General features: G+C 39.9%; 1 protein-coding gene across 1 annotated transcript in view; it reads left to right on the top strand.

Moving 5' to 3' along the window:
* The window catches only part of CPLX1 (complexin 1), a 105833-nt gene that overhangs the window by 44039 nt on the left and 36443 nt on the right, over window positions 1-25351 (top strand). Inside the window, exon 3 of the mRNA XM_015615156.3 lies at window positions 20819-20994. Coding sequence (XP_015470642.1) covers window positions 20819-20994 — 176 coding nt within the window. The remainder of the gene's footprint in view (window positions 1-20818; window positions 20995-25351) is intronic.

Below are 25351 nucleotides of genomic sequence, written 5' to 3'. Positions count from 1 at the left end.
GCTGCTTTCCCAGCAGAGATCCTGGTGGTTGAAGTCTCCCATCAGGATGAGAGCTTGCAAGCATGATGCTTCCTTTGTCTGAAGCAAGAAGGCATTGCTCCCCTGGAATAGGTGGCTGTCCTATAGTGGATCCCAGTCTTCAGGAGAACTCTGGAAAGATCTGTACAGGGATGTTTGGGATTCTAATGTAAGGATGGAGTAAGAGGAATGAATTGGGAATTCTTCCATTTTAGTGCTTGAAGGCAAACTACACCAAGTATACACCAGTGCGTGTATTTTGATGAATAACAGCAGAGGTTATTAGCCTGGCAGGAGACTCTTTGCCTGCTTCAGGAAAAAAAACAAACAGAAAAACAAGAAGATTTTGGGCACCAGACTCTTTCATGGCAAGTTTTTCTACATCCGTATATCTCAGCTACACTGTGGAGCAGCATTTAGCACAACAGTAGGAAGGAGGCACAGTTGCAAGAGGAAGTTTATATAAAATTCATGCTCAAAAAATCTGCAAAATTATAAATCAAGCTACCATAATTAGAGCACCCATAATCAAGCTGAATAATTCTGGAGGAGACCATATCCAAGAAAGAGTAAAGTCCTTAGCAAGCTATACAAACATATTTTTTAAAAAAGTTTTGTGTTTTAGTGTCATTCCCCAAATCTCCCTCATCATGAGTCCTTGTGCTGGTAAAGCTGTGTATTCTTCTACCTTAACTGATTTCACATTCATAGTGAAAGACACATCCTACCTATTCATCACTGGGCCTGATGTGGTAAAGTCTGTCACCAATGAAAATGTCACTCAAAAACAGCTAGAAAGTACAAAGACACACAATACAATGTCTAGAGTTACACACATAACCTTTTAAAATGACATCAATACTCTGCTGAACCTCTGAGATTCTTTAATTATTTACCCCTGAACAACCGAAATCCAACTCCAGTCTACAAGTGCCATAATACCCAAAACCATCCAGTTCCAAAGCTAAACACCATTATCCCAAGTAAGTCAACCAAATGGTTAGCACAGGCAAACATCACACACATATGCATGAAGTTAGAACCTGGAATGTAAGGAAGTGCCAAAATAAAGTACAGAATAGTACAGAATAGAAAAATCCTGAATATATATACATATATATTTATGTATATATATATATATATATTATTTTTTTTTCCTTCTTCCCTCTTCAGGGAACAGTCCACTAACTGTAAATGCTTCTTTGAGGAGAGTTGGTATTAGATAAATAGCTCCTCAAAATTTGCAATTCAAATTGGAAGTACTTGTGTCAGTGTTTGACAAAGCATGACCAGTGGGGTGCCCTGTAATTCTGTCACTGAGCAGATGGGGAGATGAGGTATTCTTGCTTGCTATATTCCATATAGACGACACACTGTACATCACAGATGAACCCTCACAGCTGAAGTTCGACAACTGCTGATGGAAAAATACTGATGAAGTCAAATGATTGCATCATGTGCATCATGGGCTTTTTTTTTTTTTTTTTTTGAATAGAGCTGTTTTCAAACTTCTGAACTTGGCAGGATTAAAGAACATACCTCTATGTTCTTGCAAAAGAATGAAGTTATAATGAATAATAAGTAACTTTCCTTTTTTCTGTTCAATTATAAAATCTATTTTTATGGATAAACAAAGTGTTTGATGATGGGCTTGGAATGATCTCCTTGTCCTGCTACAAATTCTGATGGTGTTCTTAACTTAATTTTAATTTTTGTTGTAACCTTCAATTTTACACTGAAGTACAGTGTTAAGACTAACATATTGAATTCCAAAAACCTGAAGTATTCTTGGGTGTCTTGTTGATCTAGTTATTTCAAAGCTTTTTGTTTGATAGGAGCATGTTCTACATGTAACAGAGTGTGTGAACTCTCAATGCAAAACAATATTATGACAGAAATGGCTTTATTTGGTTTTGGGGATGCTGTTTTCCAGACATGTTTCCTGAGTGACTAGGTTGCTTGTGCCACCTAAATTACTAGCAGAAATAAATGTCCAGAAGCTTAATTTAAATGTCTGTAACCAAAGAGCTGATGAGCTTGAACAGCATGCTTATCTTCTTAAACTCATTAGCTAATATGTAACAAGCTCCACAGGCTAAAGGATAATATTCTCTTCATTCCAGCTCTATTTTTCACCTTCACTAACAGTTATTTAACTAGTACTTGGTTTAGACCTAATTTATCTACCTAGTCATCCACAAATGCAGTTCATATATGAGAAGTAAAGAAAAAAACGTTAGAAGGTTATTCTTAATTGTCCTGAGGAGATGAGATTTTAACTGTGTAATGTCAGGCTGTCATTACATCTTGCATTTTACATCCTTAGTGTTGCATACAGTTTGTTCCTAAACAAGAAGGACAAAATAATCCTATTAGAAGTGGGTGTACTTGATGGACAGAAAGGACTAGTTCAATCTTTAGCAAGAGACTTTTGTTGCAGCATTCATTTCATCTGTGAAATTCAGCATGATTTTCCTTTGACAGAGTCCATTCCTGTGGCCTGAAGGATTCATTCCCCAACTGGGAAAGAAATGGAAGCAAGCATCTTACTTACTGAGGGTCTTTCTGATAGAACAGACTAGGTATGTCAAAGTGTTCTGATGGTAATGGCCATCAGTTTGAAACTGGAATGGAAGTTTGAAACTTCCAAACACCAAAAAAATTATCCATGTCATGTAGCAACATTAAATAAAATAAATAAATTAAATAAAATACTCACACAAATACCCACAGTCTGCTTTCTCTTTGGAAAATAAATGGCAACTAAAAAAATAATGTATTTCTGGGATACTAGGAAATATGATGTGCCTCAGCTTCTGTAAAGTGTAATAGAATTTGTAACTTTTTTTAAATAATTTTTTTTTTGCTTAAGAACACTAACACAAAGGCCATAATTCCCATTCATTCTCTCATTCCCAGCCCAGTGTCGAAACCTAGTAACCTATGGATACAATTCCCAATTAATTCTAATGTAGGCTTGACATCATGCATAGCTGGACCAGCAGTCCAGGAGGATCACATGTCATTTGAACTCTACATGTTATTGCTGCTCATGGCTGCTTGTGGCTGCTCATAGTGAAGGCTGTAAGAATAGAGGAAGCTTAGAATAATGTTTCACAAAATATTTTCCCCATTTCCAGCCATACTCATTCCAGAACTTCTTACACAGGAAGCAGCTTCTTTATATTTAGCAGCCCTCTTTTTTTTCTTCTGGAAGTCCTCTGTTCTCCTCTCCATGCCATGACAGTTTATTGGATTTGCAATATCCTGTGGCAAGGAGTTTCACAGGCCAGTTACTTGCTTTAAGAACAACCACATTATTCTGTTTCTTCAGAGTTTCCTCAGACTGTTTGAAACTGTTTGAAACTTGCCTTCTGTCTAAGTCCTTTGTTTAAAGAGACAGGGAGAACTCATTCCTTCTCCCAGTCATTTCCAATTCTGAGGGGCTCCAGCAAGGTATCTGTTTCCCTGACTGGAAAGTTCCATCTATTAATAGTTTCTTGTAGCCAAGCTGTCACATTCCTATCACTCCTGATGGCCTACTTTCATGGCATCTCACTTACCTTGACAAGCTGCACAAACCTTTTGCACAGCGCAAAAGGACTCTAAATTACCTATTTATTTGAATGTGCACCTGTTCATGACAGATGCTGTCTGCATACACACCCCACAAAATCCACTGTTCTTCTCTTAGGTTAGTCCTTCAGACTGTTGCTGTTAGTGAATTCATAAACTTTATTCCTCTGCTATAAGATCTTTTCAAAGATGATCTTTGATTAGGATGCAGTTTTTAATTTTATTTAAAGTATGTTCATGTCTTATAGCTGAGAATATATTACCTTTAAATATGTTTTTTATTCACTTTTCCCCCCAAGAATAGGGTGAATGACAAGCTCTTGGCTTCTCACAGGAAAAAATGGGTGGCTTTTCAGTATTGCAACCCATTTGTCTGCAAAAATGAGGTTGAATCCAATTGCAGTTGTGATTGTGGACAGACTGAAAATAACAGTTCCTCCTCCTGATTCTTCTGGAGAGCATTTATTAAAAATCTCAGTGCTGAAGTTGCTCTTCTGATATCCCTCCTTATGCCTGCAGTTCTTGGTTGTGAGTGAGGATCCTAAATATTTTTAATTTGCTATTGGAGTGACCAGTATTTGTTTCTCTGTACAAGCTTTTAATTGTGCTTTTCCCTCCTTTCCTGTGCATGTCTGTGTGTATGATTACAGCATTCCATGTCAGCTAGTACATCAGGCTACATGTTGGATTATGTTTCAAACAGCAAACGAGCTATAGCCTTGACAGGATTCTGATCACACTGTCATGTCAGCCTTGCTCCAGTGACCTTTGATTCTGGAGCAAGTACTAAGGGTACAAAAAAAAATTATTGCTGAATGAGTCTCTTTGTCACAAATGGTGCATTGTGTTTATCAGCACTGGGTGCACTGTGGTTTTACTGCATTGCTGACAGTGGAGTTCATACCAGTCTCTCCCAGTTGAAGCATAAAGGCTTGGGATCCCTGTGTTTCACCTTTTTTTTTTTTTTTTTTTTTGGTAATGAAAGCTTTGTATTTGGTCCTTGTTCTCCCTTGGGTCTCAGGGTTTGTGGACATGTGGAGAACAGCAAAGCAGTGCAATAGCTGTAGACCGTACAGGGATAAGAGGGTCTTTATGAGATGGTAATTCCACATTCTGTCATAGTAAGTAGGTATTAAAATTCCAGGGCTTTTTTTTCTCTTGGCCTGGGGTAGGGAAGGACATCACAGTGAACACTCTGGTTCTGGATGCTGATGACTGCAGATAAATCACAGATGTGTTGAAATGCTCTGGTATTTCCCTGCTCTCTCTTGGAAGTCTTCGGTGGCCAGTGGGCTCCCAGCTGGCTGGGAATGACTGGGTTGAGCAGCACTGCTAAGGAGGGCTTTGAAAGGAATGTATTAGAGAACCTACCTTGAATATGTCTCATCAGGGTTAATTCAGGTACATCAGCTACTATTGTGAGTGTCTGTCTAGGGCAGACACAGGAGAAGCTCTGGAGCCACCAGAAGTACTGTCCTGACATTTGACGACAGTGTTCTCTTCTCTTCCCAACTGCTAATACTGCAGTGCTCAGAATCACAGCAAGGAGAGGTCAGTGTAACCAATGTGTACATGTGTATTATCGTGTATTAATTGTACATGTGTATTAATTGTACATGTGGATTATTCCTGAGTCAACAGCACAGCTGACAAAAACATCAAACAGGATCAAACTTGGACCTGCAGAATTTTCTGTTCAGAGTAAGCTATCGCCAGAGTCTCATGTTATCTTCCAGTTAGCCCATTCTTAAGTCTGAATTTCACTATTTCTGGTTCCATTTTGGCAGTAATGACAAAATGAAGTCATATTTACATTCAGTATAGTCCATAGAGGATATACTGTGAAAAAACTGGAAAAAGATAATTTAGTAGTCATTTTTCCTCTAGGTTAGAGACCCTGCTATGATGCTTCCGTGACGTGATTAAGCTACTTGACAAACCACCAAATACAATTTGTAAAACAATTGGTTTGCTAGTAATTCAGATGTGAATCTGTGAATACAAAGGACCAGTGTTCCTGAGTAGAATATCTATTTACCACAGAAAAAGCCTGCAGCTTCTTAGCATGGTATGGGAAGCAGTCATTTTATACACCAGATTAATATGGTTGTCCTTTCTTCATGGCTCTGAAGGATTCCGCTGCCCCTACCTTAAAAGAACAGCAGGATGTAATTCTCCTTGATTATGCTGGATTTGATATTTGGGTATTTAGAACTATGTATGATGCTTCCTGCCCTACCTATACCGGAGTGTAATATCAAGTTTTTGGGTGTGGCTGCCCCTCAGAGGGTATTTAAAACCATGATTTTCTGTTGCTAAGATAAGGCAACAGATGTGGCTGTGGCCTGTAGACAGAGTCTTGTGGAGGACTTCTTTTACGCTCCTTCTGTACCTTCCATTCAGGAAACAAGAGGGACAGAGTATTCTGGAGAACCGGCTTAGTAGACTTACAACAATAGACAACATTTCCCAAAGGAAAAATAAATGCTTGCTTGATCTGTAGTTATCTGAGCACCTGACCATCATTTAAAATACTTTCTTTGGGGCAAAGGAGAGGGTGATATTCATACAAGTAAAGAATGCAGGGTGAATGAAGCTGTGTTGCTTGCGCAGTAAGCTTTCACCATGTAAATCTAGATGAATTCAAGGAGTGAGAGCAACAGTCTTACACAGCTCTTCCCTTGTCCTTTTCACTAGATAGGCATACATAAAAATATTTTTTTGCTTTAGTACTGTATTGTTACCTTTTCATTTATGTATTATTTCTCTGAGTTGAGGTTAATATAGAGTTGTGAGCTCTTGAAATCTTGTTTTTGTCATCTTTTATCCCTAAATGAGGATGCAAAATCTCAAATTAGGCAACAGTTTAAAGTCTTTCATAGAAAGTTTTCAAAAAACATTTTCTTCTGGTTCAAAAGTGTTTCATGCCCTTCAATTTTCTTTTGACTCTCCTAAAGTAAAAAGTACAGAAATTACATCAATTATTTTTCTTGCTCAATTATCTCCTGATCCCTTGAGCTTTTCTGAGTAATTCTATAGACTGAGGTAACTCCATACTATGCTGAAAAGTACATGGATGAATAGCAGTCATGGCCTATATATTAAAAAGGGTGAAAGAAAGAGCTACTGATGGAAGAATGAAAATAGAACAAGCACATCTTGTTCAATCAAGGCTACAAGGTGACTTACAAGAGGTCTTTGCTCCCTGAGTGTTCATCAACACTGTGGGGCTTTTGTCTCATGAAGCAAATGACTGTAAAATTCTGCAAGAAAATTTACCTACCTTCCTTTAAGAACATTTGTTCTGATATCTGAATATTCAAAATGGGTTGTGCAGTTCCCACTGTGATGGAGGCTGAACAAGACAGGATATGGAGGAGGCACCAAGAGCAAAGCTGAGGCACAGACCTCAGTAATATTCATTCAGTAATGTTACATAGTTGGGAGTGGCCTTAGACTTGTCAACAAATAAAGCCTGACTGGGGAGCTGTCTCACAAATCTGTATCTGTCCATGTAAAAAGAAAGAGCAGCCTTCGTTTTGAGTATGGGACCTATAGGATCTTCAGGACCTAGAATCACAAATGTTGGAGTGAAAGAGAAGGCTTAACTGCAAGGCAGGAACATGTTCAATAAAAAAGCTAACTCACCTATTTGGGAATAGACGTTTCTTTCTCTTTCCAGATATTTTAAGGAAATGGACGTTCTTAATCATGAGAGATGTTTTTTTTTTCTGGATGTCAGATCGGATTTACTGCTCACAGCCTAAGAGGCAGGTTTTTTTTTAGGTGTTCAAAGGCCTGAGTTGCAAACTGCATAATGAGGTCCTTGAAAAGCATTTGCAGGCACTGAAAAAAGTGTGAAGTCACCTTCATAGAGGGGAAGATAATGATGTGGAGTTCAGAGTTGTGTTAATCAATGCTAAAGGCTAAACCAGAGTGTGTACATGAAAAGAGACACAATAGCCACAGGGCACATACAGGAGCTGTATTTCCTGAGTCCAGAGGCATAGGGATTCACATTCTGACACTCTATAGCTACATGCTAAACTTATTTGTGGAAGTTTATGCAGAGCAGAGGTTTCATACTGAATCTGCATTTTGCCAGGACAATGATTTTCAGGTTTGCAGGTGAGAGACAACCACCACACAATAACCAAATGACAGCTTTGAAAACCTCACACTTCTTACCTAATTACCATACTTGAAGCATGAAAAACAGTTCAGCAGATCTTTCCTATAAGTTATTTATCTTGTTTTGGTTTTTTTTATCCCCTGTTTTTAATAACGTATTTTCAACTTTGCGTCTGCATCTCTAGTCTGTTAGAACATGACACAGTTTAATACATTAATGACCACCTTGCCATTGATTTTTCTTACTACTTTGTTTCAAATAAAGCCCTTAGACTGAAAGTGACTTCAGTTACGTTCTTCTCATGTCTGTTTTGGCATCTCAGATCTCTTGAAAGCTTTGAACTTACAAGGGACCGAGTACTCTAGCAGTGCTTCTTCTCCTGTTTTTGGGTACTTTTATTCATTTTAGCAGCTTTCTGAAAATAGTCCACTAAATGGCATTGACAAAGTATTCTCAATGATGTTATGTGATGTTAGATCTGTTAATAAACCTGTGGTGGTTACAACAGAAGTGACTTGAGAAATCACCTCTCTGAAGTGATTTTTTTTTTTTTAATTAAGGAAAGGTAATGGATTTTTGATAGTTTCTGTTCTTGAAGTCCTGGAGGCACACTTAGACATTTTGTCTCAATTTTTGTCTTCCAGATAGTTTGGTCTGTTCCATCAGTGCTGCATCCTAGATGGAACTCCCACATAGAACTCAAATAACCCTAGCTGCAGAGAGAGGAGAGAGAGCTGCTCTGGCTAGCAGATACAATGCTTGTGTGTATGTGAGTGTGTATGTTATGTTACTGTCTGTGGGTGTATGAAGAAACCACTGAGAACAGCCCAAATTTAAAGAGTTCTTCCCTGGGCACGATGTGTCTGCAGTCACTGGTATTGCCTCACTATGGAAGTTCCACACCTTCTTATGACAACCCTGTCTCCTCTCACAGCCTGCCTACTGGCCCTCAGGCTTGAGAAAACATGACAGATCACTGACAGAAATTATGTTAGCATTTCTTCAAAGAAAACTTGATTATATTCAATAAGATGAGACTTACAAGTGCCAAATTAGAGTAAAAGTGCATTCCAAAGAATGCTTTTCTCTGGTACAGTATCATCCCACTGAAATCACTGTAGCTACCAAGAAGCACCAGGGTATTGCTATGCTGCTGTTACCAAGGATCCACATTGCTTGAAGTGTATTAAGAAAATAAGTGAAGGTGTAGTAATTATTTCTAAGGAGTTCCTACCTTTCCTGCTATATTTTTACCGGCTTTGCTCTATTAGAGCTGTTTAAACTTCTCTTGCTGCTATGTAGAAGTTCCTAATCACATTGTAAGAACTCAACTGCATGGGAGAAGCTTATAAAGATTCTAAAAGATTTGACTGATTCTCTTTAGAACTTTCCTGTATGAGAATGGTTTCAGGTATGGTTTATCTTATGGCTCTTCCCAGTGCCCTTATGTAGTGTCATTTCTTCCTGCCAATGCATTAGTCTACTTCAAGGTTACATGCCTTCTTAGAAAATCTGCAAGGGGCCAGGGCAACAGTTTGCAATCTCCTTCCTAAGTCCCTGAGGAAGCAACTGAGGCAGCCATAATATCTTGCTAACATGTCTGGTCTTCTGGTTTATTTTTTATTATTCAGTTAGTTAGGTTTTTTTTGTGTTTCTATTTTTTTGTTGGTGTTTTTTTTTAATTTTTACTTTTTAAAGAAAATGTTCTCTTGCTCTTAGTCCTACTTAACAAATTCAGCTGGCTTTGGTGCTAACATATTATTTTAAGGAATCTGGTAAGAAATCACAGAATAATTTGTTGGAAGGGACCTCTAAAAAGTCATCTAGTCCACATCTTCCTCCACCCCTGCCCCAGCTATAACATGAGTAATCTGGAACTTGGAAGTCTTTATAGGAGCAGCATTTAATGCCCCTCTATGGCAGCAGAGATAGGTGACTTGCTTCTCACCGGAGAGAGGTCTTGTTCTTCTGGCTTCCTCCATCTCAGCTGTCTTTACATAGGTTTGTGCTGGCTGCCAGTGGAGAAATATTCTACGTGTATGTACTAAATGTGTCACAAAATCTGCTGTTCTATGGTGTTGCTCCAGTCTCTGTTAGCCTTTCTTTAGAGGAACAGGAAGATTCCAGTCAGCAGGATTATCTTACAGACTGACGATTCAGGGCTTTCTGAAGAGACTCATCAACCTTGTCAGTCAGAAACCGTGGAGAAGACCATCATTTTCCAAGGCAACAGAGAAGATCTGGAATCTGTCACCAGGATGAATTTAGGAAATCTGTTAGAGCAGCAGAGATTTACACAGTTAGCAATTTATTTATTTTATTTTTTTTTTATTCAGCTGTTCTTTTTGTGCCAAAGTGAATAATTTCTCTGAGTCAGGAAAGCAGGACTGGAACAATAATAAATTAAAGGCAAATAAATATTGTGGCAAGCAGATCTGCTTTCAAGTTCTGTTATTTTTTTCTGCTGGAACTACAAGCTGCATGTGACTAATGCCAGAATGCTGCAGTGCAGGTGGGCTCCTGCGAGAAAGATGCCTATGTTCATTTCTTCATCCCTAGATATCAGGCAAGCCTGATATCCAGAGGAAGATTCTCCTCCTAAAGTAGGTGCTTCCACTTGGCCTGAAGAATCTCATCCCAAGATCCCTGACCAGCTGGAGTAGACCTCCATGGACTAGGAAGGGAACCTGTTCAAAGATTATTTACAGCTAAATCCTAGCTGGGTCACAGTGGTCAGGAGGACAAGACAGGCATTTGCCAGGGATTATTGATCAAAACCAGAACAGAAGCCTCTGCATTTATGTGATACGGGAAGCTGTTCCTGCTTTATGGTTGTAGGGTTGTATGGAATATTCCCCTGAAAAAGGGACTGAACCTTTCCAGGTGTAGATCTGGCTCAAAATTGCCTGCATCCAGAGGCTTTACAATGCAATAATGAAGAGCAACACAATTCCTGAGAAGGAGAAATGGGAGTACTTCCCAAAGGTGCGTGCAGCAGCTCTGGAACAGAGGCAGTAACAGAAACTTATATTATCTTGATTTATGTAAATCTTTTTAATCTTAAAATGTCTCTTAATCCCTTGCCAAGTAATAAAAGACATCACTTTGCCTTTTAGGTAAGAGATTTGTGTAGTGGTTCAAAAGAACAGTGCGTGGATTTCTGTTTTCATGTAGTGCATGTGGAAATGTATTTATACAGTATGCCTGAAAGGAAGGCAGAGTACATTTTAACTAGGGTTGCACAGAGTTTTCAGCATAAGTGGAAGACTGTGGCCCTCCAGGTATCTTGGAGTAGTAATGATCCCTCCAAAAGAAGAGATAGATTTGGACTCTTCAGCTGGCAGCTCAGTCTGGTACCCCAGAATTATGTCTGCCATTATGTCTGCATCATTTTCATTTCTCTTCCTGTGCAAGCTGCCTGTAGCCAGTGGGGGCACAGTGGCTGAATATTCTCCTAGTGCTGGGTGCTGGAGACTGATGATTGCTTTTGTTTACAGCTTTTTGCTTTTTCCTCTTGCTGCCTTGTAGCAGGATTTAACTGGTAGGAGGAAGGTAGAAGGGATCTCAGGAGCAAAGATATCTCCTCTAGGCCCCTCTTTGCGCAGCTGCAGGATCTTGAAGACTCACAACCTAGTGCTCTTCTGCAGTGGACACAGGCATCAGTGTGGAATGGGGAAGGGAGAGTGCTCCTTCACGATATCTGTTGGTTCAAATATCTGTGTGAAGCATGTGTGACCGAAAGCCCAAGTTCTGTTTGTGGAGAGATCTGACCAGCAACGTGATGAGCTGCATTTGTCTGATGGTGTGCCCCCAGCCCAAGGCAAGTGACCTAAATTTTTGGGTCAGGCTGACCCAGACACATTGACACTGCTAACGTTGACCTTTGCAGGCGCATAATCAGGTGTTTCCTTGTATGACAAGTTTGTAGTTATGGGTGTGCTACTTAAACACATATCCACACCAAAGTAAAACCTTGTATAACAAGACTGGAATATAAACTATGTTTTAAAATTCTATTCTTTCATCCAGTTGTCTGTTTTCATCTTCAACAGGACTTGCTTATGTGAACTCACTACATTTCCAAACAATCTGTTTCCAATCAATGCAATTATTACTTTCATGAGTGACTGAAGCATTAGCTTATCCTAATGCACTGTGTTAGTGGCAGAAGTGCTTCACCATGGTTTCAGTTGCAGAATGATGCAGTCAGATGAAAATGAAATCCATGCAAAATGTGAAATGGGTTTACATATGGAACTGAAAGTAGAGTTCTTTCTCCTGCAAAGCCTTACCCTGCCCAGGCCAGAGGTAGCTGATAATCTTCCCACAGCTTCTGTCTTTGCACATTTGTGTTGTATGTTTGTGTCAATCATCTCATCATGTACCACCATCTTGTAGTTCTCAGCATGAAATGGTGTCATCTTAATATTTATATTTATAGTTATTTGGCATACACTTGTTTTTCAGAAAATAATTGTTCATGCTTCCTTGTAGGCTTCATGAAAGGTCACAGAGCAGAAAGAGAATGAATGAGTCCATCAGACAATATTAGGAGAATATATTTCAACTAGAAAACGTGCATTTTTTATTTTTTTATTTTCTGTTTTATTTCCAGCAGAGGAGTTTTGCAAGCTAATGAATGAACTTAAGAGAATATCTCACTCCTCAGAGATATCAACTAAACTAAATCAAAAGTGCATGGCACAGTATGAGATAGGAAGAATGCTAACTGTGAGGCATACAAATCAGGTATAACTGATAGGCCATCAAGAGTGTTTGACATCTTTCAGAAATTGATTATAAAATGCAGTATCCACTTCAACCTGGAAAAACACACCCATAGGATCATTTTCAATAACAGATACGTATTAGGCCAGTGATGGTTTCTAGTTTGTCATACAGTGGAAATTGTGGTTGGCAAATTAAAAAACCTCAAAAACAAATGACGAGCAAAGTGCTAGGTCCTGTTGTTGGGTCACAACAACCCCATGCAGTGCTGCAGACCAGGGCAGAGTGTCTGGAAAGCTACCCAGCAAAGAAGGACCTGGATTCACATTCTGACACTCTTTAGCTACGTGCTTGTGAAGGCAACGTATTTATGGAAGTTTATGCAGAGTAAAGGTTTCATTCTGAATCTGCACCTTGCCAGGACAAACGTTTTCAGGTTTGCAGGTGAGAGACAACCACCACAGAATAACCAAACAACAATAACCAAATGACAATAACCAAACTGGGGCTGCTGATTGATGGCAGCTGAACATGAGCCAGGAGTGTGCCCAGGTGGCCAAGAAGGCCAGTGGAACCTGGCCTGTGACAGCAATAGTGTGGCCAGCAGGACCAGGGCAGGGATTGTCCCCTGGGCCACACCTCAAGTGCTGTGCCCAGTTCTGGGCCCCTCAGTTTAGGGAGGATGTTGAGGAGCTGGAGCATAACCAGAGAATGGCAAGGGAGCTGGTGAAGGGTCTGGAGCACAAGTGTGATGAGGAGTGGCTGAGGGAACTGGGAGCGTTTAGCCTGGAGAAAAGGAAGCTCAGAGGTGACCTTACCTGTCTACAATTGCCCGAGAGGAGGCTTTAGCCAGGTGGGTGTGTTGGTCTCTTCTCCCATGTGACAAGGGACAGGGTGAGAGGAAATGGCCTCAAGTTGTACCAGTGGAGGTTTAGCTTGGATATCATGAAAAATTTTTCCAGCAGAAGGGTTCTCAAACATTGGAACAGACTGTAAGAATGAAGTGGTAGAGTCAGCATCTCTGGAGGCATTTGAAATATGTGTAGACATGGCACTTAGGGATATGGTTGGTTATGGACTTCACAGTGTTAAGTAGTCGTTGGAATTGATGATCTTAAAGGTCTTTTCCAACCTACATGATCCTGTGATTTAATGAAAAATAAGAGAGCTCCAAAGGTCCAGGATATTGGACTGCAGGTCTAATATAGATCAAATGAATGTTACTCAAAAATGATGTCTCCACATAAGTTTCATAGTGAACTTTATTGTTTTAGTTAAATTGTATTAAAAGGACATGACACCTGTGCAAAGCAATAAATAATGTACTAAGTGAAGAATTCACTTACAAACATGAGTTGCTAGTTGCAACCTAGAAAGAGACAATAGGAAAGAGATTTATCCACTTGTTACAGAAATGTGCAGGTACTAGGAGACTGATGTTTGTCTGTGTGCAAGTACTGTACTGTCCTGTGTAGCTAGAGAGGGACTGTCAATGTATAGAGATGGAAGATAAAAACATGGAGACTAAGATTTTAGCTAAAAAATTATTTTAATGAGGCTGATAGTGTCCAGTACAAACATATTTTCCATTATCCACCAAAGAAGACTATTCATCCTCTTGTAAGAAAAACATTTTTCTGTTAAAGTGACTATCTATCTCATTCACTTTTTGGCTTCAAGACCCATCTGCAGAGTGAAACATAGATCTTGCACATGTTACAATCTATTACTACCTCAAATAATGTGTGAAAAATAATTTCTAGAAAATTCAGAGTGCCTCCATTTGCCTTTGTACCATGCTGGCAAAAAGCCCTTCAACATCAGCCTTTAAAGTCTACCTTGGTGTCTGCAGGGGAAATGACACCATATTGGTGATGTTTCAAAATAGTTGGTGTTCTAAATGCCTCCAAATATCCTTAAATATCTCATGTACCTTTAGAGAGAATTTGTTCAGCTTACCAGTTTGTTTCCCTGCAAGAAAAACCGTTTTGTTTGGCAATACAGTTTGTCTGGGTTGGATACAGAGAGACAGAGAAAGATTGAAGTAAAATGCCAGAGACAGAGAAAGTTGAGTCTGGGGAAGGGGAGTGGCTGAAGCAAAGGCCCCCAGTAGCAGACCATTCTTCAGTAGTGTTAATTTATAAACAAGGTGAACTGAAGCTTTGGCTGCTCCTTTTCTACTCCTTCCTCTTACCTGTTTGTGTTCTGCCACTACATAACTTGCACAGGACTCACAACCCATGGTTCATCATTTGTTAGGTCTAAATGAAGCTCGTGGAATCCTTCCCGTATCTTTCCCATGGTAGCACAGGAAAGTTAATGCCGAAGAAGATAGGCTTCTCACTGACCTGGAAATAAGCATCAACTCACAGATTGTCCCAGGAAGCACAAATGCATACAAATACATCTTGTCTCACTTTGTGATGAGTGGATCAGGAAAAGTAAGCAGAGAGAGAGATTAATGTCTATTCTGAGCTTTGAATTTCATTGAAAATTTCTTCATTTGATAAAATGTTAATGATCCTTATCAAAGATCCCCACATCACCAAAAAGACCAGAAAATAGCGTTCTCCAAGATACTCTGATTTCTCAAATGAGCTCCTCCACTGATCTTGGCACCAGTTCTTTGTTTCCAAAAGGAATCAATAATCCTTTTCAGTAGGTGTATTAGTTTTCATTAATTGATAAATTGTGAGGGTTCCTTTAGAGCTATTCAGTTCTAATATATAAACAGGGTTTTTTTTTCATGGAAGTACCACTTTGAAATGTTACACAATACCTTCCTGAAGGGCTGTTTCGCTTTTATTGAAACTGTAGCAGGAGGAAGCCAGATGTTTTGGTTGTTTTTTCAGACATACGCTTTATATCATAACCTTGATGGTTCTTCACTGATACCAATAAAATGTACTTAGTTCTAGTTTTGAAGTGATTCTGCAAAAATGAGTGACCCATTCTTGCTCCAGAACAGTACTCTGTGATTAGCTCCTTATGTTTGCGTGATGTGATAGAGACATGCTGTGATTTAGAGTCTCTGAGGAATCTGTTGTCCTGTCTGTTCAATCTAAATGTGGCTCAGCCACAAATAGTACTTCCAAGAAAAAAAAAAAAAATCCCAGTAAAATTCCCTCAGCGCATGCCTGTTTCAGGTAAACCTCTTGCTTTTTTCTCTGAAACCTGTGGTTGAGAGGGAGAACATCTGCACCATTTCTGATCTAAGCATGCAGACATGCTCTCATTTTGAAAGACAGGTTTGGTTATTATTTGTCTACAATATGAAATGAAAATTGAGCAAATTGATTTAGTGCAATTATGTTACCTGAAACAATGGTGTGTGCAAATTTCCATCATTCTTTAATTAATTAAGAAGGCCTAAGGAGTTGATATTTCTCTGTAAATCATCCTTAGCAATCTTAATCCTGTAGCTTTCCCTGCCGTATTTAGGACTTTTTTTTGTCAAGCAGCAAATTCAACAGCACTCTTGTAAGTTGATTTGTGAGTTTACGTTTTGTGTGTGAAAGCTGGATTGATGTCAGTCAGCTATTGAGGGGTTAGCTCATGGTTGGTGGTGCTTCTGTAACAGAGGTCTGACAGTTAAGAATTTACTTTTCTTCAGATACAGGATATGTTTGGGGATGCATGTACTGTTCACTATTTTTCTTGCAAAATTAACTTTGGTCACTTTCAGATGTAATTCAAGACATTTACTTGTGAGGTCTCACAGAGTCACACAATACCTAAGGTTGTTGCTCATCTACAAGAGTTGTCTAGTCCAACCTTACTCTCAGACAGGGTTACTTACAGCAGGTTGCTCAAAGGCTGTGGCTTACTAATTTTTTAATATCTTCACAGATGAAGACTCCACAGTGACTTTCTGCAACTCTTTTTTTTTTTTTCCTAATATTTAAATTGTGTTCCCTGTACTTGAGTTTGTACACATTCTCTCACTGACTGTCCATCTGACTCCCTCATATTCATTCTGTTTTGTTGAGTGTTTACACATACTGCTGGAACCCCTTTAACCTTCTCCTTTCCAGGCTAAGCAGTCCCTGCTCTCTTAAGCTCTTTTTGTATCAAAGATTCTTGAGTATCCTAAATGTCTTCATGGCTGTCTCACTTCTTTGCTGTCTCACTCCAGTAGCTCCATCTCTCTTTTGTATCTTGAAGCCCAGAACTGGGCACATCACTCCAAATCTGGTCACAACAGGGCTGAGTAGATAGAAAGGATCCTTCAACCTCTTTACAAAAGTGCTCCTAATGCATCCCAGAAGACTGTTAACCTTCTCTGCTGCAAGGACACATCGTGAGCTCATGGTCAGCTTGTTGTCCACCACAAAACCTTTACTGTAAAACTGTGTTCCAGACAGGTGACCTGCTTTTCTGCTCTTTCACTGGGGAACGTCTCCCACATGTACCTAAACAACCACGTTACTCTTTTGCAGATGCATCATGACAATTTAACCCAGCAAAACTCACAGGAATGCAAATGTCACGTTTTAACTCCAGCCAGCAATCAAGCACCACGCAACTGCTCCCTCAACCCACCACCACCTAGAAAACTTGTGGCTTTGAGATAAAGGCAGTTAACAAGGAAAGCAAAAGACATACATGCAAACAATGCAAAACAAGGAATTAATTCACTGGTCCCCATGGACAGGCAGGTGTTTTTGCATTTCTGGGACAGCAGGGCCCCTCATGCCTCACAGTGATTTGGGAAGACAAATGGTATCACTCAGATGTTTCCTCCTTCTTGCACCCAGCTTTAAATACTGTTCTGGAATATCCCTTTGGGCAGTTTGGGTCACCTGTCCTGGCCATGTCCCCTCCCAATTTTTCTTTCACCCCCAGCTTCCTCAGTAGTGTGAGGAAGAAAACAGAAAAGGCCTTGTCTCTGTGTAAGCCCTGCTTGGTGGTATCAAAAATGTATCTATCCTCACTGTATTCAGCACAAATCCAAAATGCAACCTATAAGTAGTTATCTGTGAAGAAAATTAAGTCTACCTTGGCCAAAACCAGCACATCATATCTGAATGCACCCACAGTAATTGGCTTAACACTGATTGTTTAGCTATTCAGACTATATGGATTGAGGGAATTACTATTACTTTAAAATAACTGCCATGCCACTTGTTTTCACACAACTTCTGGGATTGTTTTCCATATGGAAGTTTTTTTTAATCCTGTGAGGGCAGGGCTGCTTGTAGCCAGAAAGGTGATAGTTGGTACGTGTTGTCCTGTAGCTTTAGCCATTTCTGTTTCCTTTCTGTAGCCTTGTCTAAAGATGTTAAAAATAATGTTGATTTGAAATCCTTACTGATTAGTGAACAGCGTGGAAGTCTCTGACTTCTCTTTGTGTCAAGGTATATATCATAATTGGGGTGTGAAAGACAAAAAGACAAAATAAAGACAAAAACCCACTGGGTTTATCATTTGGCCAAATTCAGTAAGTGTGTCCTTCCTCTGTTTCCTTGGAAGGTTCAAAAGTGGGCTTAAAGCCTAAGGTGCTCTTTCCTTCTGCTGGTGCCCATAACTGAGGCGCCTCAGTTGCATGTAGATAAATTCTTCGGAATCTCTGCCGATGAACTGCTAAAAGCAAAGCTGTTATCCAGGGAATGTTAACAAAGTCTACAATTTAGAATGAAGAACAAAGGAGATGGGGGAAAAAATGCTTTTCTAAAAGAGATGCAAGATCCCTCAGTTAAAATGTAGTGTAAAATGTTGGTTCTTATAATACATTTCCTTCAATTAGTTAACATTTTGAACACTTAGAAGGTGGCTTTGAAATCAGAGGTGAATTAAGAGAATCAATGAAGATCCTGAAACTACATTATTGTTGTTCTAAGTGTCCTGTATGCTGAATGGTTGCAGAAAAAAATGCCTTATGTATTTAAAAGCTTGGTCTTGTCTAAGAAATAAAAGAAAGTTATGCAATTTCACTTCTTACGTGATGAGCTGAGCTGACATTATAGTTTAATGATAGCCTAGAAGTAGTGCTTAGGGGGAAAAAAAAATCTCTTTCTGCTGCTGAATTCTGTTTCCTAAGTAACTAGAGTATTATGCTGTCTGGGTAGCTCTAACTGGAGAGAAGCTAAAAAGGGATAAACTCAGTAGATTATTGAACCCAAATGAGTTTGATCATCAGTGGAGAAATCTTTTGAGGGGAGACCCAGAAATTAAAGGTGCTAGTAAGATTTGCGATCAATGACATTTGCACCATAAAGCTGCCTAGAGAGGTTCCTACAGGAGGGATGTGTGACACAACTAGGCTGTATTTCATTTTTGCTTGCCATGAAATTTTAGCTTACTTGCAATTTCAGTTAGCCTTCCTTGCACTACAGGAGAGAAATCACCAGATGGTCTGGGTAAATTTTCCATCAATATGCAAGAGTTTCTCTACTACCCTGATCCTGCAATGAAGGATGCAAAATGGTTGTAGAGGAAGGCTGACAGTAGATAGGGACCATAAATATTCCAGGTGCGGTTTGTCTGGGGTGCCCTAGGTGTCTTTTTCTTTCAAGCCACAGATTTCCTAACAATGGAAGTGTCAAGAGGTTTGTGGTTAGGCAGCTGAATAGAGACAGTCATGTTTACTGTTGTTATTTCCCACCTGGCAAAAAAAAATTCCTGTGTATTACAACCAGATCTTGTAAAGCTTAAAATTACCAGTGTCCCCATGCTTCTCTGTGTGAGATGTAAAGGGGGCATTTCTCTGTCACATTTTAGGGGATTGGAGGGTTGTTTCGATACGGGGTTGCTTTCAGCTTAGGGTTCTGGGAAAATTAACCTGGAAAAGAAATGTGGGCAGAAAAGGGATCTGCTTTCCCCTTTACAAATTCCTTGGTGGTTATTGGAGGCAATAGTTGATCTGTTAAGTGCCACCATTATGACAGCTCAGGAGGAATCATTCTGACAGGTTGCAGATGTTTCTTCCCTTTAGGATCAAGGTTTCACAATCACTATCCCAGGAACGGATGTGGAAAGCAAGAGCAGTCACAGTCCTCCAACCGTGTTGGCACACTGAAGAGTAATTTATCAGATAATTTATAAGGAGCTGTGAGAAGCTTTTTCTTTCACTTAGCCTTTGATAATGCCAACAAACAATTACGTGGCAGGTCTTTGATAGTGTCTCCTTCTAGCCCAAGCCTTTGTACAGGCCAGAAATATTTGCTTTATGCAAAACAAGAGATGTTGAATATGCATTCTTGTGACTATGTGTAAGAACAAAGCTGTCTCAGATAAATTCAGTTGAATCTCAGCTATAAACGAGCCAATGTGGAGGTGTCCTGACTCAGCATTTAAAGACCTTCGATGTTTTTTCAGGATGAAGGAACCTCTTTTAGTAAAAGATGTGGAGTGTTTTCCTGCTGCAGGCAGGGGCCAAACTGCTCCCAAAGGGTATGTGTCTTTATCCATGCAACCAGGCTTGATCCTGCTGCTGCCCTCCAGTGCCCTGATGATGCTGTATCACAGTACATGCTCTTCCCCTTTCCTCAGCAACCATTTTTCTCCCTGGATGGATGATTAACAGTCATTTACAGATAAAAATGTCTCTGAAATAAAGGATAAATGGATTTACGCAGCACTTAGGGGATAAAGGGGCATGTGGGAAACCTCCTCATTTGCATAGTTGTGCAAGGGCTTTGCACAACAGAAAACTGCCTCAGGAAGATACAGGGACTGAAACTTTGGGAACAATATCTATGGAGCAGTGGAACAAGACAAAGGCATGATCTCACTTAGGTACTAAGCATTACAGGTGGTGGTGTCAAAGAACTGGTAAGAGACATGCAGAGATGCTGCTGCTTTCTGATCCATGGTAGGAGCCTAGAATTCATCAACTCCAACTGTTTGCTAATGCCATGAGGTCCTACCTGTCATGGGATGTGTAATTTCTGACAACAATTAAGAATGTGATTACTCATCCCTGCAAAATTTCAAATTCCTTTCCCAGCCCAGGTGTCATTTTGTTCTGGATGTGTTACCTGCCTATTACATTAAATATCCTTCAAAATCAACCTTCAGTTACTTGGCTGAGCTGATGAAGTGAAAACGTGGTATGGATGGCAGCTTGTCCTTTTCAGGACTGCAAACAAACTGTGCTGCCGTCATACAAATCTACAAGTATAGTCTCTTCCTTTTGCTGCTGTGCTTCTCCTGCCATTGCTGGGTAACCCTTCTGTTCAGGTTAAGTGCCTTTCCCACCTCCTGCCTGGGGGGAGAGTGTGCTGCTTCCTCAGTGAAAGGAGAAACCTTTCCATGTGCAGCAGGAAAGACAGATGTCCCTGAGCGTGGGGAAGGAGAGAGCTGTCATCCTGGGGGTTTTCACCACATTCTTACAGGGCTGACTTTCTCTTGTGCTTTCTCTAGGGGCTACCAAAGACATGGGAAAGATGCTGGGTGGGGATGAGGAGAAAGACCCAGATGCCGCTAAGAAGGAAGAGGAACGACAGGAAGCCCTTCGGCAACAAGAGGAAGAGAGGAAAGCCAAATATGCCAAGATGGAGGCTGAAAGAGAAGTTATGAGACAAGGGATTCGAGACAAGGTAGGTAACTTGCTTTCAGCACACACTGGTCAACTTGTAATGCCCAGTGAAGAACACCTCTTTTCTGCTGATTTGTGACTTGTTCCCCAGGCACCTGGATAGAACCAGGTAGCTACTCTGCCACACAGAACTTTCTAATTTTGTGCACTCTTCCTCAAGCCCTGTTCCTGTTTAAACACACCTCCCACAGAGCAAAGCCCTACAAAGTTGAAATAGAGTGAAGGTGAGGGAAGAAATCCATCTGTATTTCTTATCATGTATTAAGCACTCACATGATATTAAGTGTTAGAAGCTTCCTTTTCCCTTTGAGGATGGTTTCCAAGCTTGCATTTGTGGTTTGTGAGAAGAGTCATAATCCAGTGAATTTCTGAGAGATATGTTGCAGCTTTCTTCTTATTGATTACAAAGTTTTGTTGTGTTGACCAGTGATGTGGGACAAATCTACTCTACTGCTAGCACTTCTACCACTCACATGGGATTAATCTGAAAGAAAGTTTTTATACATTAACTACTAGGGATTGATGGATGGAGGGAGTAGACAGTTTGGATGCCTCACCATCAAGTCACCATCTCTTTTGAATAACTTACCTTTATCAAATGTCCTGGTGTTAAGGTATCTTGGAAAGAAACGTGGGTTGTGATGAAGGGCTGTCAGGTGACTTACATCACGTACCAAAGAACATACTTGTAGATAGAACAGAAGAATCTTGTTCAGTATAAGAGGTGTTCCCCTGTGCAGTTCCTACCCCTGTGCTTTAAGAACATGTCTTGGAAACAGATTTAAAAAAAGACTATATCTGCATTGGGCCAAACTTCCGACCCAGTTCTTATGATTCATGATAGAAACATGAATAAGGGTAAATTTCTCTGGTGGCACAGTGCACCAGTTACTGAGAACTGTTCTACAGATAAAGAAATTTGGGATTATGCTTCTAAGAAAATAAATTACTTAGAGGGAGCTGTCTACTTTTGACACTGCCAGAGAAGGGTATTGATATGATCATTTAAAAGTGGTCACTGGTTGACACAAATGCAGAACCTCTACTTGATCAAGTATTGTTGTTTTATACTTGTAGAATCATAGAATTGTCAAACAGTTTGTGTTGGAAGGATCTTGAAGATCTTGAAGGATACTTCCAATCCCTCTACCATGGGCAGGGACATTTTTTACCAGACCATCTCCCCTTCCCCTCTCCTTTCCCCTTCCCCTTCCTATTCCTCTTCCCCTTCCCCTTCTCTTCTCTTCCTCTTCTTGTGATGATTGGTGGTTGGAAATATGAAACAAATGTTGAAATAATTTTTAAAAAATTATTATATAGCTGTATAATTTCCTTCATTATTTGATTATTTAGAAGTTACCTTTATTTCTTCTCTAATTCAAGTAAAAGCAAAAATGTAGGAAACAAGAAAACTGAAGCAGATGTTCTGTCTGGTATGTGTGCAAGTGCAAGTAGCTGTTAGCAGGTATGAGTAAAATCAAAGACATTTTAAGTTTTAGAAAGCTCCATTATGATATTTGCTCATTTCTCATATGAGAGAGTGAAAGTGAGCAATTAGTTCAAGTGACTGAATAGGAACAGATTATTTATGCAGAATAAATGTTTGAAAGTGTGTATCCTAGGTTATGAACCCACAGTCACAATTATTCCTCAGTGTGGCTGCAGGATATGAGGGAAGCAATCCAGGGCATCACAGCTTCACTAGTGAGTTCATATGACTCTAGGTGAGGCTGACAGGATGTTCTTGTTCTTCAAACAAGATGATTTTGTTGTGCTGGACTATTTGCCTTGGCTTTCCAACAAGTGTTATGAATGCACTCTCTTATTTAGGGCTTCAGGAGATGTGGGAGCTATGGCAGGGCTTAGCAGGAATGATGACAGATACCACAGATACATTCCAGCCTGTGTTAACTTTTAAATCCTATCTGTTAAATTGAGATATGTATGCCCTCAGCCCAGCATGGCAGCTGGGTATAGAAATTAGGGAGAGGGTAGTATAAATTACACAGAAAAGAGTTGTGGGTTTCTGTTGTTGTGTTTGTTTGTTTGTTTTTGGGTTTTTTTGGTTTTCTTTTTGTTTGGTTGGTTTTTTGTTTTTTGCTTCCCCATTAAAAATATGCTGTATTTTCATTTGGAAATTAATTTTTAGAATAACGTTTGAACAGGACATTTTGAAATAACTGGACCACCAGTTGTCTGACCTACTACTCAATATCAAAGCTCAGTATCTGGTAGTGAAAATGTATTGAAAGAATGTAAAGAGCATACATAACTGGAGTACACTCCAGCTTCCTCCTACCTCAGGAGGTGTGCATGCAGCTAGTATTCTGATCTGATCTGGTTTTGGTCTTGACACTAATGCCTCAAATATGTTCTGGGCCCTGTCCCTGGGCTGAGCTGCCACACCTAACCAACACAAGCAGGATTATTGAGAGACCTGCAGTGCCCTTTGTCTGGCAGGTGAGGCTGTGGATGGATAATACCCCTGTTATCTTGCTAGTACTATCAGCTTGCCATGCTGCAGAAGCTTTCTTGTTTTCAGTGCTCTTGTGTGGAGTACTGCCTTCTATAAACAAATTATTTGTGTATGTGTGCACCTCAGCAGCAAAAGCGAATTACTTTCTTTGTGTACTAATCCATAATTAGTTATTTATGTAATAAATTATTTCCAGCACTGTGGTAGAGCCCAGTCCTGAGGAGTCCCTAGTCCATGCTCGGTAGTTAACACTCTGCTTGTCCTAGTGAGACAATGTCCACAGTTTGGCTTCCTGAAAGTCTCACACATTTTGGGCAGTCAGCATTACTGGATCCCTGTTGTAAAGTAGCAGAAGAGATAGCCATACAATATTAGGTTTAAACCACAGAGGGTGGAAGCATGGTCCAAATGGCTTGATTTCAAGACAGAATTCAGGTTTAAATTCGTACTTGGGATGGAGCATGAGCTGCTTCAGTAGTTTTTTATATACTCAGCTCTCTGAGTAAAAGGGTGAAGTGTCTCTGACCCAGCTTGTCTTTAAACAGCCTGAAGGGCTGGTCATATGCTATATAGCATTTGGCTTATAGCACATGGATTATGTGCTGTAAAGAAGGAAATCAGTTACATTAATAAGGATTCCTGTGCTTACATTATTAAGGATTCATGTCCTAGACAGCACATGGTTTATGTCCAATAAAGCAGAAGATTAATTATATTAATAAGGATTTCTGCCCTTCCAATGGACCATGAAATCTGCCTGAAAAATATGGAAAAGTGTCAAATGGAAAATTCTAATCTGGAAGAATTAAAGTTGTCTCTACAATTCTAATTGTCCTTGTTGGATGCTGTGTAAAGGTATGACACAGTGCATGATCATTTATTTATACTTCTGAGAACCTCAACTCTCCCATTGCATAAGACAAAGTTAATTGTTTCCTTAATAAACAGCATTTCATCTCTGATGTGTCTTACAATGTATGTTTTCAAACTCATTTACTATGAAATATCAAAATTCTGATGGCAATAAAATGAATTTCCTCATCTGAGGGTTTAATTCTCTATTACTATTATTATTATGCCTTCACTAACATAGCTGAGTTCATCTTAAGCACAGTTTCTTCTGGTATTTATCAAGGTAGGGGACAAAGTTTTGTTCAGTTTTTTCTGTTTGTGAGGTATGAAAGCAGAAGGGTCATTATGTGATTAAAGCTTTGGTGGCAGAAGAATGTTAACAACTTGTTCCATCAGTGAGCCTCAATGGCACAACAAGAAATGCTCAGAACTGCTTGTGCCATACAGGAATGGCAAAATCTGGGTTTGAGGTTTGTTTCTGCAGGCACCATTATCACACAGCATGAGAATGTGCGGTCTTTGCTCTGTTTGAATCCCTTCTGTCCCTGGGTGTGAAGTGTGCCACTAATTCTTCCCATATTTCTTATTCGGCCATTTAATGCTCTGAGTGATAAGGCAGTAAGATTCTCTGCAGCATTTGGAATTATCCAAAGAATCATAAAAGGGTTTGAGTTGGAAGGCACTTGAAAGATCATCAAGTTCCAGCCCCTCCCTGTTGTGGTCAGGGGACCTGACACTAGACCAGGTTGCTCAAAGCCCCATCTAACCTGACATTGAATGATGGGGCATCCACAACTTCTCTGGATAACCTGTGTCAGTGCCTCATCACCCTCACAGTACAGAATTTCTACCTGTTCTGTAATATAAACCTGCCCTCTTTCCATGTAAAGCCATTCCCCCCTGTCCTTCCGTTCCAAGGCTTTGTCTATATCCCTTTCCAGCCTTCTTGTAGCCCCCTTTCAGCACTGGAAGGATGCTCAAAGTGTCCCTGAAGCCTTCTTTTTTCCAGTCTGAAGAATCTCAGCCATCC

This window comes from Parus major, chromosome Z, assembly GCF_001522545.3.
Source record: "Parus major isolate Abel chromosome Z, Parus_major1.1, whole genome shotgun sequence".
NCBI classification, from domain to species: domain Eukaryota; kingdom Metazoa; phylum Chordata; class Aves; order Passeriformes; family Paridae; genus Parus; species Parus major.
This window is presented reverse-complemented; position numbering and strand designations above follow the sequence as displayed.